General features: G+C 52.3%; 1 protein-coding gene across 1 annotated transcript in view; it reads left to right on the top strand.

The window, feature by feature from the left end:
• The first annotated feature begins 2,114 nt into the window (after positions 1-2,114).
• LOC142290546 (cytochrome P450 4V2-like) overlaps positions 2,115-19,747 on the top strand; it is a 146,337-nt gene continuing 128,704 nt past the window's right edge. Inside the window, exons 1-2 of the mRNA XM_075334511.1 lie at positions 2,115-2,524; positions 14,860-14,972. Of these exons, the coding sequence (XP_075190626.1) occupies positions 2,326-2,524; positions 14,860-14,972 (312 nt within the window). The 5' untranslated portion in view covers positions 2,115-2,325. The remainder of the gene's footprint in view (positions 2,525-14,859; positions 14,973-19,747) is intronic.

Below are 19,747 nucleotides of genomic sequence, written 5' to 3'. Positions count from 1 at the left end.
CACACCAATTCATTAACTCTGATCAGGTTTTACTTGCAGGTGTTATTAAAAAGGGGTTCACTTTCTGATGTGACAGTTTTTGGGTAATCTGGGAACAGTTCAGGATCTCTGCACCAGGTCAGTTGTGTGGCCTCCCTGCTGCGCTATGTCTTTCCTTGGTACTAGGCTGCCTGTAGGTATACCTTATCCCTCTCTCACGGTCTTCACCTGTATGGCAGGCGGCGGGAGCTTCTCTAAGGGGTACTGCTGTACTCACTGCTGTCCCTAAGCTCTGTGTAGCGGCTTTGCCTTCAGGTGCTGCTGCGGCCAGCAGATCTATAGTCTCCCTGGCCTCCGGTCTTTATTGCTGGGCAGATTAGATCCCTCACAATCTCGTACACCGGTGTCCGGTAATCAGCGCTGTTCCTCGGAGATGACCCGATCTGGCTCCACCTCCCTGGTCACTCCTCTTTTGCCTCACTTCTAGATCCCTCAGTCTGTCACACAGCTACTTGTGCGGGCTAAGCACAGCCCTTTCCATTTTGATGTCTTCCCACTCCTCGCTCGAGCTCAACTCCAACTGTCAACTGTCTGTTTGACTCCGCCTCCAAACCTGGATTTAAAGGGGACTTCACCTGAACTCAGCTTGTAGAGCTCCCCCTCCAGGCTTGGAGTGGAAGTGTTTGTGGGATTACCTGATGTGGAGATCCTTCCCTGCCCCAGGTACAGATATATTTGTGGCAACTGAACCCTGGGGTGCCACATTCCCCCCTAGTTAAATCCAGTACTCCTGGACTGGAAACACAAACTTATAAAACATTAGCGACAATAAAGAATAGTACAAAGTCTTAAAAAATAAACACTATGTTGTTCAAAATGCAGCCTTTTTGTGGCAGAACTTTGGTCAAAAACTCAGCTTTTCAAAGAAGCAACATGTCAATTGTTTTTGCCATTTGGGTTTTGCACTGCAAAGCTGAGTTTTTGACCAAAGTTCTGCCACAAAAAGGCAGCATTTTGAACAACATAATTGGAACAAGAAACCCAAATTCCCATAGACTTTGCTTGAATAGAAGAACACATCCATTTTGGCATTAAACAGCGCAGAAGAAAAAGCAGCAAAAAAGCAGGTAAAAAGCAACGTGCGCACATACCCTAAGGCAGGGATTAGCAATATACACCCAGAACTGCTCGTGGGTCTGGGTGCATATTCCACCTGACAGGTTCCCTTTGTCAATAGAAATAAGATTATGTTCTTTCTATAGCAGCATAGTAAAGGTATAATAAACAGTAATTCCCTTATTTCCAAACATTAATTGTACTCTTTATATGTCAGTCTAACATAAGAGTCTTAGGCGGGCTTTGCACGTTGTGACATCGCAAGCCGATGCTGCGATGTCGCACGTGATAGTCCCCGCCCCCGTCGCAGGTACGATATCGTGTGATAGCTGGCGTAGCGAAAATTATCAATACGCCAGCTTCACATGCACTCACATGTCCTGCGACCGTCGCTCTGGCCGGCGACCCGCCTCCTTCCTAAGGGGGCGGGTCGTGCGGCGTCATAGCGACGTCACACGGCAGGCGGCCAATAGCGGCGGAGGGGCGGAGATGAGCAGGATGTAAACATCCCGCCCACCTCCGTCCTTCCGCATAGCCGCCGGCGGCAGGTAGGAGATGTTCCTCGCTCCTGCGGATCCTGCCGCAGGAACGAGGAACAACATCGTACCTGTCGCGGCACCGGCATTATGGAAATGTCGGTGAATGCAACGATGATACGATAACGATGTTTTTGCGCTCGTTCATCGTATCATCTAGCATTTACACAGTACGATGTCGAAAGTGACACCGGATGTGCGTCACTTTCGATTTGACCGCACCGACATTTCACGTGCGATGTCGCAACATGCAAAGCCGCCCTTAATGTCCAAGGATCTAAAGTTCTATGAATAATGTATAATAGCTCGTAGCTGCCTGTCATGGTCTATATACACTACCTGGACTGTGAGAAGATTTTACAAGACTGTACAAAGTCAAACTAGATGTATAAAAATAGCAACAACAATGAAACACATAAATCCTACACAGATCCGGCGGATACAATATTGGGGAGGCCGGTACATCTGCAGCTGCTGGAGCAAATACACAGCAGTGTAATGGAGGAGAGGCCTGTCTGGCAGCATGTGTCCGCCCCTCCTGTGCTGTATTATTATGAGGAAGCACAAACTCATTGCTAACTGGCTGTGATAGATCCAGGGGAAGCAGAAGCCAGGAAGACGGAGGCGTACACCACAAGGAGATCACCACCATCATCATCATCATCATCATCAGTCCACAGCGCAGGCAAGGGCCATGGAGCTGCTGAGGGGAGATGTGCATCTGCTGCTCTGGGTCACTGCAGCCATTGTGCTGATAACCTTCCTGCTGGTCTCTACTGTCCCTTTCTTCACTGACTATATTCGGAAATGGAAAGTAATGATGCCAATCCCAGGAGTGGGTCCCAACTATCCACTGGTGGGGAATGCACTGATGCTGAAGCCAAACGGTGGAGGTAAAATATATATATATATATATATATATATATATACTAGGTAATTTATGTGAAATGACAAACATAATCCACGACTGGTTAAGACAAGCGGCAAACTTAGTTCTGCTCTGCAGTATATAGATATATAGCTATATAGATATACGGTGGCTCAGTGGTTAGCACTGCAGTCTTGCAGCACTGGGGTCCTGGAGTCAAATCCAACCAAGGACAACATCTGCAAGGAATTTTTATGTTCTCCCCGTGTTTGCGTTTTGTCCCACACTCAAAGTACATACAGATAGGGACTCTATATTGTGAGCCCCAATGGGGACAGTGTTGCCATTGTATGTAAAGCGTTGTGGAGTTAATAGCGCTATATAAATGAATAAAATGAATGAATAAAATTATTATTAATATATATTTTTATATATATATATATATATATATATATATATATATACACACTATATAATTATATATATATATATATATATATATATATATATATATGTTGATTGAAAGGCAGATTTGTTTCTAAAATTCCATTATTCACCCTCATGAAAGTCACTGTAACCTTCAGTAAGTTTAGATCAGAGCGCGCTGTGCAGTGATATTTATCTTTGTGCAATCTGTTCTCTCCCCGGAGCACAACGTCCTTTCTCCATCTATTTATTTGTGAATAATTATTAGGGTATAGAATAAACTTCAACTCTTCATTCTAAAAATGTAACTTTCAATACTTAAGGAAAAAATAATATTAGAAGAATAAAGAGGTTCTGTCTTTGGCTCAATGCGCACGCTGCAGAAAAAGTTAACAACAAAACTGCATAAAAAAAACTCCGCATGCGTTTTCAGAGCATTTTTGCTGTGTTTTTCCGTGTTTGTGTCCCATGTGGTTTTTAAGTGAAATCAATGCATGAAAGGGTTAAAACACGCAAGACAAAATTGGAGAAAGAATTGACATGCGGCAGGTTTATTATCAGCCCAAAAACTGCAAGCAAAAAAAAGCAATGTGAGCACAAGATTTCAGAATTCTCACAGGCTTTGAGGGGGAAGGGAAGATATAAAGCTTTTGGCAACAACTGCAAAAACCGCAGCGTGCGCGTAGAGCCTTTATTACCTTTTCTGTTATACTTAGAGGCATAATTAAAACCTTACTGGCTCCTATGTAAAATATGTAATAGGAGCCCTGGCTAACAAGTGTTATGTATAAAACTTCTCATGTGAGAGTGCGCTCATTAAGCCCCAGGCAATAAGGTGAATGCACCTCTGCCTTTATACTCCAGTTTTCTGTATACACTATACGCTACAAGAAAGAAGCTAATCAGTGATGGAGGTAAGCAGGGGCGGACACAGACTGCAGGGGGCAAAAAATCTTTCTGGGCCCCCCCATACCACAACAAAATAATGCAAACATTTAAATGCTCTCTTACTATGAATGCCGATGCTCACAGGAACTACATCATAACAGACACAGGTCATCAGCTAACCCCTGGCTGTCATGACAATCCATCTACACCCCGTGATCATGTAACGGGGCAGCCGATGGGGTGTAGGGAATGACGCGTTTATCGCCAGCATGCGTTAAATCCCGCTATCAGAGATTGACAGTGAGATTTATCTAATTAACAGGAGTGGGTGCATCTCCTGTTAGTGGCACATGGTGGTTGATCAGATCAGCCAACATGTGCAGGGAAAATGTGGCATGTCTGCATTAAAGGGACAGGCACAACCTTGGATATAGCGGTCCAAGGTCAATAAGGGGTTAAAGCACCCGTGTGCTATCTGTTGATTTCCAGATAGCACACAGACAGCATGAATTTGTATACTTACCTGTCTCCGGAGCTGGTGTCACACTTGTTTTCGGGTCTGCGCTGAGTGCAGTGAATATTTGTGACGCCCTGGGCAAGCCAGGGGTCACAGGTCATAACACCACCACACCCTACACCCCAGTTAGGAACATCAAAGCTAACCAAAAATCCTTGTTGCCTTCCTCCAGGGGCTGGTGTTCACACCAGGGGGTGGGCCAGGCGGTTGGCTCCGCCCACCGAAGAGTTCACAGCCCTGGAGGCGGGAAGAACCAGGCAGATGAGTGTTAGAGTTGAAAGTGAAAGGAAGTGAAGTGAAGTGGTAAAGAAGCAAAGTAAGAGTAGTGACAGTTGTAAAGCCTGAAGTTGGTCCGGTTGTGTGCCCCGGACAGTGACAGCAAGGTCAGCAGACGGCGGTGATAGTCTGCAGGGGGACTGCTCGGAGGTTGCTGGAAGGACCGCGGACGGGTGGTGACCCGGCGGTCTGGAGCAGTATACAAGGAACAGTCAGCACCAGGGCAGGGGCCTTTCGGATCCCGGCAAGGCTAGGAGTCACCATAATTTGCCAAATCCATCAGTGAAGGGGACGACTGTCTCCCAACAACCAAGTCCCGATTGAAGGCAACAGTCCAACCGTAACGGAGAGACACCACCACCGCCAGGGCACCAGTTTCTCAGGGCCAGCGCCTGCGGGCAAAGTAGGGCTCCTCCGGCCTATATCCAAGCCGGGGAGTGGGTTACCGGTGGGAACCCATCGCAACCATCATCATCTTAGCTGCAGGACAAAGGGACCGTCACCGTCAACTACTGGGGAAAAGCAAGTGCAGCCGTCCGTGGGAACCGTCTTTCCAGCCGTGTGTTTTACCGAGAACTGTGTCATCGTCTCAGGCTGAGTGAGTACCACAGTGCCGCAAGGCACAGCGCTGCCCCCGCGTCCCTGCGCCCACCAAGCCCTGCATCTCCCACCTCATCACTGGGCCCCGGGACAACCAACCCCCTACCCACGGAGGGGAGGACTAACATCTAGCTGCTCCATACCATCACTCCCGGGATCCCCATACAGAGCAGCGGTGGTGTCAACAAATCACCACAACCGTGGGTGGCGTCACGGACAATAAACAATCCCCACACCCAAATACCCCTTTCACTCACGGGCGAGGAGTGCCGCTCGAGACCCCCGGGATCCGGCCCACCGCTCGAGCCACCACAGAGCAGCAGCAGCTGGACCCGAGCAGTGGGGTGAGCGCAGTGCTGACACCCTCCTCCCCGCCCGCGACAACTTGGCGTCACGAACAGGATCTTACCGCTCTGCCGTTGGGTAGAGGTGCGCCTTGTGACCGCCGGAGGTATCCGGCTGGAAAATTTCAGAAGTCGCCATCTTTGGCGCGAAAAGTTCCCGCTCGAGCGTCTTCTCGAGTAGCAGAGGCGCGAAGGCCAAAACCCCGCCCCAATAGAGGAGGGGCCGGAAAGAAGCTAAGGGGGACGCGATGGCGGCTGGCTGCATGTAAACGCAGCTATAAAAGCAGGGACGCCAGGACTCTGCAGTCACCTGGTTCCTGGAAGAAGTCACCATGTGGATGCCGTCCCGCGACACCGTAGCCCCCGCGCCTGGAACCGCGGCGTGGGTGGAGATCCGGACCGCGCAGCTCTACCAACGGCTGCAGGTCAGGATGCAGCTCCTCATGGAGGAGTGGGAGACCGACATGGCGGACGTTATAGCAGCCGTGCGGAGACGCGAGGAGGAAGCGGAGGAAGGGAGGGTGAGTGACCCACGCCCCGATGCCCTTGAAGGGCCGGTCATCGCGGCTGCGGGACCCGGTCCAAGCCCTCTCGCTCTGTTGCCTCCCTCGCCACCCGTCTCGGAAGCTGTGACCCCGCCACTAGGCCCGCTGCCACCGCAACCGGCAGCGATACCCAGCATCCCAACCCAGGCGGGCCGACTTGCAACCGGAGCCCGTAGTCGACCGGAGGTGTTGCCATGGAAGGCCCCGAAGTCTGCACCGGAAGCATCCCCCGAGAAGTCCCCCGAGCCGGAGCTGGTGACCCGTTCCGAGCCGAAGGCCCAGACGCGGAAAGCCCCTGTGCCCATCCCCCACACCTCGGCTGAGGTGGCGCCGGGTTGTTGCTGCAAGGCAGCGCCCAAGGCCAAGACACCGCGGGACCCGCCGCCCAGATCCCTGACAGTGGGCAGCGTCCAGAATGTCCCGCGGGGCCCGACCCGTGCGCCGGAGCTCGCAGCAGCGCCATATTGGGACAGAGAGCCGGTACCGCTGGGCCCGGAGATCGGTGAGAGGGAAAAGAGGAAAGCAGAATTGGTGGCACGGGCAATCCGAGAGAAGGAGAATCTCCGCCAGGCGACGTTCCGTGTCCGGGGCCCGCTGTATGAAGGGCAGGTGAGGCGGTTTGATGTCCGCCGGGGCTATGGGTTTATATATGAACCGGGCCTGGAGGCCGAAGTGTTTGTAGCCCGGCGGGATGTGAATGCCCACCTGCCTGAGGAGCATCCCGGCCGTAACCTGATGCCGGGTGACATCGTACAGTATACCCGGCACTGTGGAGAGAGGCGGTGGTTCGCCCTAGATGCAAAACTGAGGGGCAGCCAGGAGAGCCGTGTGAGTTCTGCACCCCCTCCCTCAGATGAAGCCGAAGCCGACTACTCTGAGTAGGGCAGCGGAGCACCGTTGTCCAGTCCCCGTTGGGACCACCACTGAGTTTTGTTTGCAAAGATGATAAGTAAAATGATGATTCCCGAAAAGTTCACCTGATTTACCGTGATTGAGAAAACCGGCCGTTGCCGGCAGCGTTGTCCCCGTGGGGACCGTTTAAAAAGTTGCATAAGGGACTCCTTATGGACAAGCCCGTGAACTTGCAGGGCAACCACAAACATTAAGTGGAATGTAAATAAGTTGTTTTACCGTTACCGTTTCCGCAGTGCCGCCTCCGGAGAGGCAGGTTGGAGGGAGGGCCCGCAGTAGAGCCGGCTGGGGCCGAGCCACCACAGGAACCGGTGGCTACCCTCTGGAGGGGAAGGACAGATCCCGCTCGGGTAACGTGTGCTGGACTTGGGTCAAGGGGTGCTGCCTGGGTTTTAGGGGCAGCATCAGGGCCAGGTTACTTGGGTGGGAGAGAGCGGAGACCGTAACCGTAAACCGTTTGCAACGTTTAAGTACTGAACCTCCCGATGTGGGATGATGTCATAAGTTGTTATGTTACCGTTTTACCTTTATATATTTTCAGAAAATAAAACCGGTGTTGGACGGGCAGCCCGCGGACGGTCTGCATTTTGCTAAGGGGGAATGTGATGCCCTGGGCAAGCCAGGGGTCACAGGTCATAACACCCCCACACCCTACACCCCAGTTAGGAACATCAAAGCTAACCAAAAATCCTTGTTGCCTTCCTCCAGGGGCTGGTGTTCACACCAGGGGGTGGGCCAGGCGGTTGGCTCCGCCCACCGAGGAGTTCGCAGCCCTGGAGGCGGGAAGAACCAGGCAGATGAGTGTTAGAGTTGAAAGTGAAAGGAAGTGAAGTGAAGTGGTAAAGGAGGAAAGTAAAAGTAGTGACAGTTGTAAAGCCTGAAGTTGGTCCGGGTGTGTGCCCCGGACAGTGACAGCAAGGTCAGCAGACGGCGGTGATAGTCTGCAGGGGGACTGCTCGGAGGTTACTGGAAGGACCGCGGACGGGTGGTGGCCCGGCGGTCTGGAGCAGTATACAAGGAACAGTCAGCACCAGGGCAGGGGCCTTTCAGATCCCGGCAAGGCTAGGAGTCGCCATAATTTGCCAAATCTGTCAGTGAAGGGGACGACTGTCTCCCAACAACCAAGTCCCGATTGAAGGCAACAGTCCAACCGTAACGGAGAGACACCGCCACCGCCAGGGCACCAGTTTCTCAGGGCCAGCGCCTGCGGGCAAAGTAGGGCTCCTCCGGCCTATATCCAAGCCGGGGAGCGGGTTACCGGTGGGAACCCATCGCAACCATCATCATCTTAGGTGCAGGACAAAGGGACCGTCACCGTCAACTACTGGGGAAAAGCAAGTGCAGCCGTCCATGGGAACCGTCTTTCCAGCCGTGTGTTTTACCGAGAACTGTGTCATCGTCTCAGGCTGAGTGAGTACCACAGTGCCGCAAGGCACAGCGCTGCCCCCGCGTCCCTGCGCCCACCAAGCCCTGCATCTCCCACCTCATCACTGGGCCCCGGGACAACCAACCCCCTACCCACGGAGGGGAGGACTAACATCTAGCTGCTCCATACCATCACTCCCGGGATCCCCATACAGAGCAGCGGTGGTGTCAACAAATCACCACAACCGTGGGTGGCGTCACGGACAATAAACAATCCCCACACCCAAATACCCCTTTCACTCACGGGCGAGGAGTGCCGCTCGAGACCCCCGGGATCCGGCCCACCGCTCGAGCCACCACAGAGCAGCAGCAGCTGGACCCGAGCAGTGGGGTGAGCGCAGTGCTGACACCCTCCTCCCCGCCCGAGACAAACTCATGATGCATAATGAGCGAGACCCAGAAGCAACAGCAGCACTGGAGACAGGTAAGTATAAAAATTGATTTAAAGGGAGCCTGTCACCAGATATGGCAACTATAAGCTGCGGCCACCACCAGTGGGCTCTTATATACAGCATTCTAACATACTGTATATAAGAGCCCAGGCCGCTGTGTAGAAAGTAAAAATCACTTTATAATACTTACTTAATGGTCGGTGTGGTGCAGACTGGTCGGATGGTTGTTTCCGTTCTCAGGGTCCGGCGTCTCCTCTTTTGGCCATCTTTGTCCTTCTTATTATGAAGCCTGGATGCATGACTCGTCCTACGTCATGCATATAAGCTGACATTGCGGTCATGCGCAGGCGCCATCCTGAAAATGACGGCGGTGCAGATTTCAAATAATGGCGCCAGGAGTCGGCGCGTTTTTGAGCCCTCCAGTCAATAGATTTGACTTAAGAAAACGCATTAGACAAACTGCGGTAAAAACGCATTGCATTTTTGCCGCGGAGCGTTTTTGGTGCATTTAGATGCACTCAAGATGCACTCAAGATGCACTGACAAAAAATATGCCACGTGTGAACATAGCCGTAAGGTGAGTTCCCACGATCAGGATTCACAGCGTTTTGGATGCAGTTTTTTCGTTGCGTCAAAAACGCTGCGTTGTGCAGTACAAGCATAGTGGATGGATTTATAGAAATCTCCTGGCCACGTTATTTCTTTTCTCCAGCTGCATAAATTTATATGTGGCATGGCTTTCCGAGCCGCAGCAGGTCAATTTATGCTGCGGCGACACAAGTGTTCTCCACAAGAAGAACAGACAGACCGCAGCAGCCTGGACCCTGATCGTGGGTACAGGCAGCTGTGGTCTCCTGCGGGAAGATCCCGCTACAGGAGAAGACACGCTGCATCCAGGTCAAAGCATGTCCGGATCGTGTGCACATACCCTTAACTACTTTAAGGCTGTGTCCGCACTTTGCGTTTTCACCTGCTTTTCTGCAGCGTTTTGAACTGCAGCGTTTTCATGCCAAAATGCATGCGTTTTGATTTTCCAGCAACGTCTATGGGAAAAGTGGATTTCTTGTGCGCACTTTGCAGTTCAAAACGCTGCGTTTAGTTTGCATAATTTTGGGCAAAAACTCTGCGTTCAAAGAAGCAGCATGTCAATTGTTCTTGCCATTTGGGCTGCATTTTGCTAACATTGAACTCAATGAGAAGTTGTAAAAAGCAAGTGTCGCGGGCGGGGGCCAGTCCCCCGTCACGGGGGGCTGCTCGGGGGAGATCACGCTTGGGTCCGGTACCTTCTCCTTGGTGGCTCGAGTGGGCCGGACCCAGGGTTCGAGCAGCGCTCCTCGCCCACGAGTGAAAATGGGGATTGGGTTGGTGATCGTGTGAGTGCGCGGCCGGGGCCGCTATGGAGATTGTTCGTGACGCCACCCACGGGTCGTGGTGATTGTTAGCACCACCGCTGCTGATGATGGTGGGGGCTCCCGGGTGGCGGTGTTGTGGTGCAGCTAGGTGTTGACCCTTCCGTGGGTAGGGGGTGTGAGTTCCGGGGCCCGCTGGGGTGATGACGATGGAGCTGCTGGAAGGGAGCAGGGCAGGGCGGCGTAGCGTGGCGCTGTGCCTGAGGGTACTGGTGTACTCACTATTCAGATTAAAGTCACACAGAGTTCGGGTCCTCCCGCTTTCCCACCCAAACAACCTGAGCCTTGATGCTGCCCCTAAGAAGTGGGCAGCACCCCTTTTCCCCAGTCCAGGAAACGGGAATTTGGCCAGGCCACCCAAGCGGGAACGGGTACGGGACGGGGGACCCCATTAACTACGGGGCTTTGCTGTCGACGCAGCCTCCTCCAGCCACTTTCCCCAGTCCACCACGGGCAGCACGGGTCCCCAATGCCACCTCACTCACGGTGACACTCTCCATAAAGACCCCGTTTTCCACTGCCTGCGGTGCGGGTACGGTAGGCTGGGCTCTGTATGGGACTGTCCTTGCTCCTTTAACTCCCTGCTATCCTCCACCAGGGGCTCCGACCCCTGATGGCGCCCACTTGGGTTCCGGCCCCAGCGGCGTTCAACAAGTCAGGCAGGGTCCGGCTCCTTCCACCCGGCGTACCGGATGGCGCCCCATGGGAACATGGGGGCGTTCAACAAATAAGAACGGGTCACATAGGAGCGAGTCCTTCAAAACTTTAAAACTGGAACTTCGGGGTTTAACTTACAGGGCATTGCTACCATTGCGGCTGGGCGGACCGCCGAAGCCGATGCCATCTGGGTTGATTGCTGCTCCCGTTTTGGGCGGGTGGACTGCTGGAGCCGACATCCTTCCTGTGGCAGGCGGGTCACCGCCAGCTGCTACACGGGGAGTCACCACCGGAGTCTCGGGGTCCGCCACTCCTGCGACCGGAGCAGGGACTGCAGCTTCTTCTTCCTCGTTGGCGGCTTCCCAGTCGGGCGCCGCCGCTCCAGCGGGCAGCCATCAGGCTTGGGAGAAGACATCCTCCATCTGCGTCCCTCCCCTTGGTATTTTAGGGGCACTCCTTCTAGCAACTTGCTAAAGTTTTTCTTTCGCTTCCGGTCCTCCGGCGCCTTCACTTCAGCCCGCGTTCCCAGGGGCGGAGCCTCTTTTTCGCACCCACCGCTCGAGGAAGAAGACTCGAGCGGGAAACTTTCGCGCCCAAGATGGCGGATCTTCAGACTTTTCAGCGGGATGCCGCTGACTGGAACCACAAGGCGCACGTCTACCGGTAAGTACACTGGTTCTATCCTGTTCGTGACGCCAAGTTGTCGCGGGCGGGGGCCAGTCCCCCGTCACGGGGGGCTGCTCGGGGGAGATCACGCTCGTGTCCGGTACCTTCTCCTTGATGGTTCGAGTGGGCCGGACCCGGGACTCGAACAGCGCTCCTCGCCCACGAGTGAAAATGGGGATTGAGTTGGTGATCGGGTGAGTGCGCGGCTGGGGCCACTATGGAGATTGTTTGTGATGCCACCCACGGGTCGTGGTAATTGTTGGTACCACCGCTGCTGATGATGGTGGGGGCTCCCAGGTGGCGGTGTTGTGGCACAGCTAGGTGTTGACCCCCCATGGGTAGGGGGTGTGAGTCCCGGGGCCCGCTGGGGTGATGACGATGGAGCTGCTGGAAGGGTGCAGGGCAGGGCGGCGTAGCGCGGCGCTGTGCCTGAGGGTACTGGTGTACTCACTATTCAGATTAAAGTCACACAGAGTCCTTATAGTGAACCAAGGCTGGATGCCGGTAGCCTCTGCAGGGGTGTGCTCGGGTTCCGCACACGGATGCACAGCAAGGGCCCTTACAGCCACCTAGTCCAGTAGTCCAGGGCCCCAATCCCGGCTACCACTTTCTCCGCTTCCCCTGTCAGCTTTCCACTGACCTCAGCACGGACTGACTAAACTCTGCTCTAACACTTCCTCAGTGCTTTCCAATCCCTCCCCTTTTCCTGAGGAGGGGGTGAGTAGAGCCTGATTGGTTGGTGTGCATCTGTGTGAGGACTGTGTTGGTGGCAAGGAGGAGAATGGCCTGCACTTTGCTGGATTTCTGCAGGCTCTGTGACACCCTGGTTTTTCCAGGGCGTCACACAAGCAACATCAAAATTCCAGCGTTTTACATGCTTTTAGGCTGCAGAAAGGATGCGTTTTGGACTACATAAACGCATGCGTTTCTGACATCAAAATAATGGAATATGTCCCGTTACACACACCCATAGTCCGAGAATTAAATTAATTAAAAATAATAATTTCTTGGAATTTTAGCGATAAATAGTATAAAACCGCTATAATTAGATTAAATATTAACTATCTTCGTTATGATTTAAATAATTATATTTATTTCCCTTTTTTTCCCTTTCTTCATAGTGTTTGTATGTCAAAACTTTATTTAGTAGTGTCTTTTTAATCAAAACTCATCTGACTTTAAGCAAATGGAAACGCAGGTAAAAAGCTCTAAAAACGCGACTAAAACGCGGTAAAAACGCACGCTTATTTACCGCAATTTTGTGGTTAAAAGCAACTTTGGCAAAAGCATTTTCTGCCAGAGGATGCGTTTAGAACTGCAACTACAACGACACGGACACAGCCTAGACTCTATTATCTGACGTAAGCTCTCAGGCGGGCTTTGCACACTACGACATCGCAGGTGCGATGTCGGTGGGGTCAAATTGAAAATGACGCACTTCCGGCATCTCATGCGACATCGTAGTGTGTAAAGGCTCGATGATACGATTAACGAGCACAAAAGCGTCGTAATCGTATCATCGGTGCAGCGTCGGCGTAATCCATGATTACGCTGACGCGACGGTCCGATGTTGTTCCTCGCTCCTGCAGCAGCACACATCGCTGTGTGTGAAGTCGCAGGCGCGAGGAACATCTCCTACCGGCGTCACTGCGGCTTCCGTAGGATATGCGGAAGGAAGGAGGTAGGCGGGATGTTTACATCCCGCTCATCTCCGCCCCTCCGCTCCTATTGGCCGCCTGCCGTGTGACGTTGCAGTGACGCCATACGACCCGCCCCCTTAATAAGGAGGCAGGTCGCCGGCCAGAGTGACGGTCGCAGGACAGGTGAGTCCATGTGAAGCTGCCGTAGCGATAATGTTCGCTACAGCAGCTATCACAAGGATATCGCAGTTGCGACGGGGGTGGGCACTATCGTGCTCGGCATCGCAGCATCGGCTTGCGATGTCGTAGTGTGCAAAGTGCCCCTCAGTGTTGGTGTCAATGACACTTCACTAAGTGGAGTGTTTGATAATAGAATATTTGTCATTTTTATATACCACTGCAGTGACCATTGTATTCTGCAATACTGTAATATAATACAAATTGGAGTGGTTGCATTGAAAAATATTTTCTGATTAAAACTACTTCAACATAAGCTTTGTGAGTACAGACAAATAATACACATGAAAAAAATCCAGGAAACTTCTGACTGATTCCTTTTTGAGGTAGTGTTTTTGTTAAATAATGTGCACATTTCTGTTTTCAAGAAAAATTTGTCTAGAATGAATTACTATCTTTAAAGCACCACTCCAACGTTTTTTTTTTTATTGCCCCGTTGGAGTGATGATTATAAGACCCTGTCCCCGGTCTTCTAGTCACATGCCGGCATCTTCATCTTTTATGGCCGCCACCCCGGTCGGTCTCCTGTGATCTGTGACCTCTCAATAGTTCCAGTGTTTCATGGAATGCAGAGGTCACAACTCAATAGAAGTCTAAAGGGTGCTTTACACGCTGTGACAGCTAGCGATGTCGTGCGCGATAGCACCCGCCCACGTCGCTCGTGCGACATATGGTGATCGCTGCCGTAGCAAACATTATCGCTACGGCAGTGTCACACGCACATACCTGGTCAGCGACATCGCTGTGACCGCCGAACAATCCCTCCTTCAAGGGGCAGGTGCGTTCGGCGTCAGAGCGACGTCACAGCGGCAGCCGTCCAATAGAAGCGGAGGGGCGGAGATGAGCGGGACGTAACATCCCACCCACATCCTTCCTTCCGCATTGCTGGTGGACGCAGGTAAGCAGATGTTCGTTGTTCCTGCGGTGTCACACATAACGATGTGTGGTGCCGCAGGAACGACGAACAACATCGTACCTGCAGCAGTAGCGATATTTTGAAAAGGAGCGACGTGTCAACAATCATCGATTTTGAATGATTTTGCGATCGTTGATCGTTGCTCCTTGGTGTCACATGCTGCGATGTCACTAACGGCGTCGGATGTGCGTCACTAACGACGTGACCCCGACGATATATTGTTAGCGATGTCGCAGCGTGTCAAGCACCATTATGAGAGCCTCATTCTGGCACTCATTGAATTGCATTGGGAGCTTGTGCTGTAACTTCTGACTTTTAGCCAGTCAGAAGTTACGGGCACAAGATGGCGCTGTTGGAAGGTGAGTGTATGACAGGAGGCTTAGTTTTGAAGTGCCAATTCTGTGTTGAAAAAAAATAAAAACCACTGAAGTGGTGCTTTACGTTCTTTCAAGAACAGAATGCTGAGAAATTGTGTTTGTTTGTTTTTTTATTTTTATTTTTTTTTTTCAGATTTTTTTCAGCAAATGAATGAATACTCTGAGTTGCTGAGACATATTCCACTGATAAAACTTTGGATTGGTCCTATACCTTTCTTGATATTGTACCATGCAGAAACCATAGAGGTTAGTAATATATTGTGTGCACTTTTTTTTTTAATTTCCCCTAAAGCAGATTTATGCTGGATTTAAAGGGAACCTCTCATCAGAAATTTGGCTTTAAACCTAAATGTTTCCCCCCCTGCAGCTCGTGGGCTGCATTCTAGTAAGTTTCCTATATTTTTTGTGCCCCCTTTTAAACCAAAATAAATACTTTATAAAGTTATACCTTTTGGTATGAAAATCTTGTAAATTCTCCATGGGGGCGGGCCATCTGGTGTCCGTCGCTGTCCCTCCTGCAGATTGACACCGTCCCGCATTGCTCCATTTCATATCCCAGGACACCTGGTGATGTGGTCGCAGGCACGAGAGTATGGGCAGCGCTGTGATTGCATCGCAAGTGCCCGCCCATACTCTCGTGCCCGCCCTTTCCCCTCTGCCTCCAGTGTTCTGCGCCGGCCAAATGACCAGACGTCACCTCCTTCCCATCGTACCCTGCAGCAGGAAATAGATGGGAGGAGCAGCACAGCACAGGAGAAGCGGAGAGGATCTGAACGACGTACAGAGGGGACAGCGCGGCCACGAGAGTATGGGCGGGCACTTGTGATGCAATCAAAGCACCGCCCATACTCTCGTGCCTGCGACCACGTCACATGGGCGGCGTCCTTAGGGATGATTTGGAGCGTGGGGGGACGGCGTAAGGGACAGCAACGGACACCAGACGGCCCGCCCCCATGGAAAATTTACAAGATTTTCATACCAAAAGGTATAACTTTATAAAGTATTTATTTTGGTTTAAAAGGGGGCACAAAAAGTATAGAAACCTTACTAGAATGCAGCCCACGAGCTGCAGAGGGGGAAACATTTAGGTTGAAAGCCAAATTTCTGATGACAGGTTCCCTTTAAGCTTCCTTATCCGTCTTTCCCTTGCCAGATATTGTTCTTAATGTTTGTACTATTGGATTGACTCTTTGTGTTCTGATCTGACATCTGTACTTTGACCACTCTTCTGAATAACCCCTTAGATGCCTTTCTTTCATTTGCCCTTCCTGTCCCTTGCCACTTATTGCATTGTGTTCTATACTACTCCTGGTGTGCTATATGATTTTGTCCCCATCTGTCCTGGTCTGTCCCGGCTATCTTACTTCTTGCTCGCCACACGAGTGTGTGGCATCCAATGCGAGTGCATCGGATGCGACTCTCGGCTCCCACTGTGCTGCAAGTGTAAGCCAAGTGTCATGTCACTGTGATCTGATCCAGCGATCGGATCACAGCTACAGAAGAGAGGGCAGGTGCTAGGCGAGGAGTAGAGGGAGGGATTAATCTCCCTATCGCCATTGCCAGCTGATGTGATTATTGCACTGCACTACGGTGTCATCCGAGTGCAATGCGATGCTTCACTCTATGTCTATGGGGGAAAGTGAAAACCTGATCAGATTCCACCCTCAGCATGCTGCGACTGTTTTCTCGGTCCGATTAGGGCTGACAAAATAATTGCAGATGGGAACGGCCCCATAGAGTAACATGGGTCTGGGTGGAATGCGATGTTTTTAGCATATTCCACTCCGACCGTTTTACTCCCCGTGTGTCCTAGCCCTAAGTCAGTAGTCACTTCATAGAAAGAAAACAGGAACCTCTGCAGTGATAGTCAGATTCTGTGACGCCCTGGCAAAACCAGGTAGTCACAGATGACTGTACCCCCCACCAAGGGTGCAGGAATCACTTCCTCCTTGGGATTACACCCCCCCCCCCCCCCACATGGTGCATATGAGCAGCCGCCCCTCCCCCCCAGTCAGGAGCTGAGCTGAAAAGAGCAGCAGGGGAGGAGTTCAGTCGGAGGAGAGCAGCAGAGCAGTAGAGCAGTCAGGAGTGTGTCTCCTGGGCTGCAGAGAAAGTTGCAGAGCGGTCAGGGGTTGGAGGAACAGGTCAGGCACTAGGAGGGGAACCAAAGTGGACCGGGCAGGGTAGTGGCTCGCCGGCATTGGGAACCCGGAATAGTGCAGAGAAGTGGACTTCCCCCGTTCCAACCAGAGGAGCTAAGCAGACTACAAGATGCAGTGCAACAAAAGAGGGCTCCTGCTCATTTCACCGTGTGTGGGACCAGCACAATCCCTCCAAAAGGCTCCCGGTCACCGGCAAGTTGGTTTACAGAGGACTCTGTGTTTTATGACCACACACATCAGTCTAGCTTCATCCAACACCAAGACAACCGAACTGTGAGTTTCCTGCTCCCTGCAATCCCTGCCACCACCACAACTCCCAATTGGGCCCCGGGACTACACCTCCCCTACCCATGGAGGGGATTCCACCTTGCTGCCCCACACCACCATTCCCGGGCACGATCCCCAGAGGCAGCGGCTGTGCCACCATCTCATCACCACAACCCATGGGTGGCATCATGGACAATCTCCCTTAACTAATCCCCTTTTTTTGTTGTGGAGCCTGGGATCACAGACCGGGTCACGCCACTGTGATACCTACGGAAGTGACCCCTTGGCCCGGATCTGAGTACCCCCTATCCCTGGGCGACACAATTCCTGTATTAGGATAAAAGAAACTAGAGTAGCCTTTCCAGCCATAACTGCAGTGTTGTAATTGTACAGATAGGGGCTGATTAGGGGCAAAACTGTAAGCTAGATACTAATATATTATAGACCCAACAACAGAGATATTGAATAGCAAGGAAAGGGTCAAGGAGAAATACACAATCCAACGTATGGAACAAGAAAACTCTCCTAAAACTTAACTTTTAATATAGTGAATCAATAAAAGTGACAGAAGTCACATAAACTCGTGAACATAAAAAACACACACACTACTCTCCCATAACAGGGGAAACCCAGTGTATGCGTACTGCATAAAGACAAACAAACCCCGTGAAGTGGCTAAATTCACAGTGGTATTTAGCTCCCATATATACCCGTGATGGAGTTCACCACCCAAATAACAGGGAAAAACCGGGATTGCTTGCAAACTAGATGAGATCTAAATCACTTTTGACCACTAAAATCATTTCCAAACTGCTACGGGTCTTATATAAATAGATATGAAATATGGAAAGATCTCACCCAGTTCACTTATCGATATAAACCATTTCATAATATTTATGCATGACCGACTCTCTCCTTCTTAGTTGTCGTCATAATCCTTTTTTGGAAGAAATGGAACAGATTCTGCGGATCAGGGTATACTTCCTCCTGTCATCGCATCATGTGTGGATTGATGAGGTCACCCCCGACGCGTTTCGTCGTCCCTTTACTCATCAGGGGAGTCTTTACCAGTCACCATAATAGTATCTCCCATCACAGCAACATCATAGGTTTTACCACACAAACGGGCGCATATATTCCACGTGTGTGTATGCACAAACACGTGCCGTGCCTCCTGGTCCGACGTAATCCACATAGGTCCCGCGACGCTTTCAGCTCTGCTACATGAAGCTGACAGGAGCGGCTGTGAAACACCGCCGATCCTGTCAGATCCATGCAGCAACTGAGGGAGTCGCGCTGTCAGCGTTGACGTCACTGAGGTAGTGTCGGGGTGTGCGGTGATGATGATGCGTGCCGGAGTGCCGGGGTGTGTGCGGGGATGATGCGTGCGGGAGTGTCGGGGTGTGTGCAGGGATGATGCGTGCGGGAGTGCCGGGGTGTGTGCAGGGATGATGCGTGCGGGAGTGCCGGGGTGTGTGCGGGGATGATGCGTGCGGGAGTGCCGGGGTGTGTGCGGGGATGATGCGTGTGGGAGTGCCGGGGTGTGTGCTGTGATGATGCGTGCGGGAGTGCCGGGGTGTGTGCAGGGAGGATGCGTGCGGGAGTGTCGGGGTGTGTGCGGGGAAGATGCGTGCGGGAGTGTCGGGGTGTGTGCGGGGATGATGCGTGCGGGAGTGGCGGGGTGTGTGCTGGGATGATGCGTGCGGGAGTGTCGGGGTGTGTGCGGGGATGATGCGTGCGGGAGTGTCGGGGTGTGTGCGGGGATGATGCGTGCGGGAGTGTCGGGGTGTGTGCGGGGATGATGCGTGCGGGGGTGCCGAGGTGTGTGCGGGGATGATGCGTGCGGGAGTGTCGGGGTGTGTGCGGGGATGATGCGTGCGGGGGTGCCGAGGTGTGTGCGGGGATGATGCGTGCGGGAGTGTCGGGGTGTGTGCGGGGATGATGCGTGCGGGAGTGTCGGGGTGTGTGCGGGGATGATGCGTGCGGGAGTGTCGGGGTGTGTGCGGGGATGATGCGTGTGGGAGTGCCGAGGTGTGTGCGGGGATGATGCGTGCGGGAGTGTCGAGGCGTGTGCGGGGATGATGCGTGCGGGAGTGTCAGGGTGTGTGCGGTGATGATGCGTGCGGGAGTGTCGGGGTGTGTGCGGGGATGATGCGTGCGGGAGTGTCGGGGTGTGTGCGGTGATGATGCGTGCGGGAGTGTCGGGATGTGTGCGGGGATGATGCGTGCGGGAGTGCCGGGGTGTGTGCGGGGATGATGCATGCGGGAGTGCCGGGGTGTGTGCGGTGATGTTGCGTGCGGGAGTGCCTGCGTGTGCGTTGATGATGGGGTCTCTCCCTCTCTCTCAGCTTTATAAAAAAAAAAAACAAAAAAAACCCGGATCCGTTTTTTACCGGATCCGTCGCATCAGTTTTTTCACACTCTTTCACGGATCCGTTGCATCAGGCACAAACCGGATTGTGCCTGATTGCAAAAAACTGATGTGTGAAATTAGACTAAGGCGGGCTTTGCACACTACGACATCGCAGGTGCGATGTCGGTGGGGTCAAATTGAAAGTGACGCACATCTGGCATCGCATGCGACATCGCAGT

Source organism: Anomaloglossus baeobatrachus, chromosome 1 (genome assembly GCF_048569485.1).
Source record: "Anomaloglossus baeobatrachus isolate aAnoBae1 chromosome 1, aAnoBae1.hap1, whole genome shotgun sequence".
NCBI classification, from domain to species: Eukaryota; Metazoa; Chordata; class Amphibia; order Anura; family Aromobatidae; genus Anomaloglossus; species Anomaloglossus baeobatrachus.
This window is presented reverse-complemented; position numbering and strand designations above follow the sequence as displayed.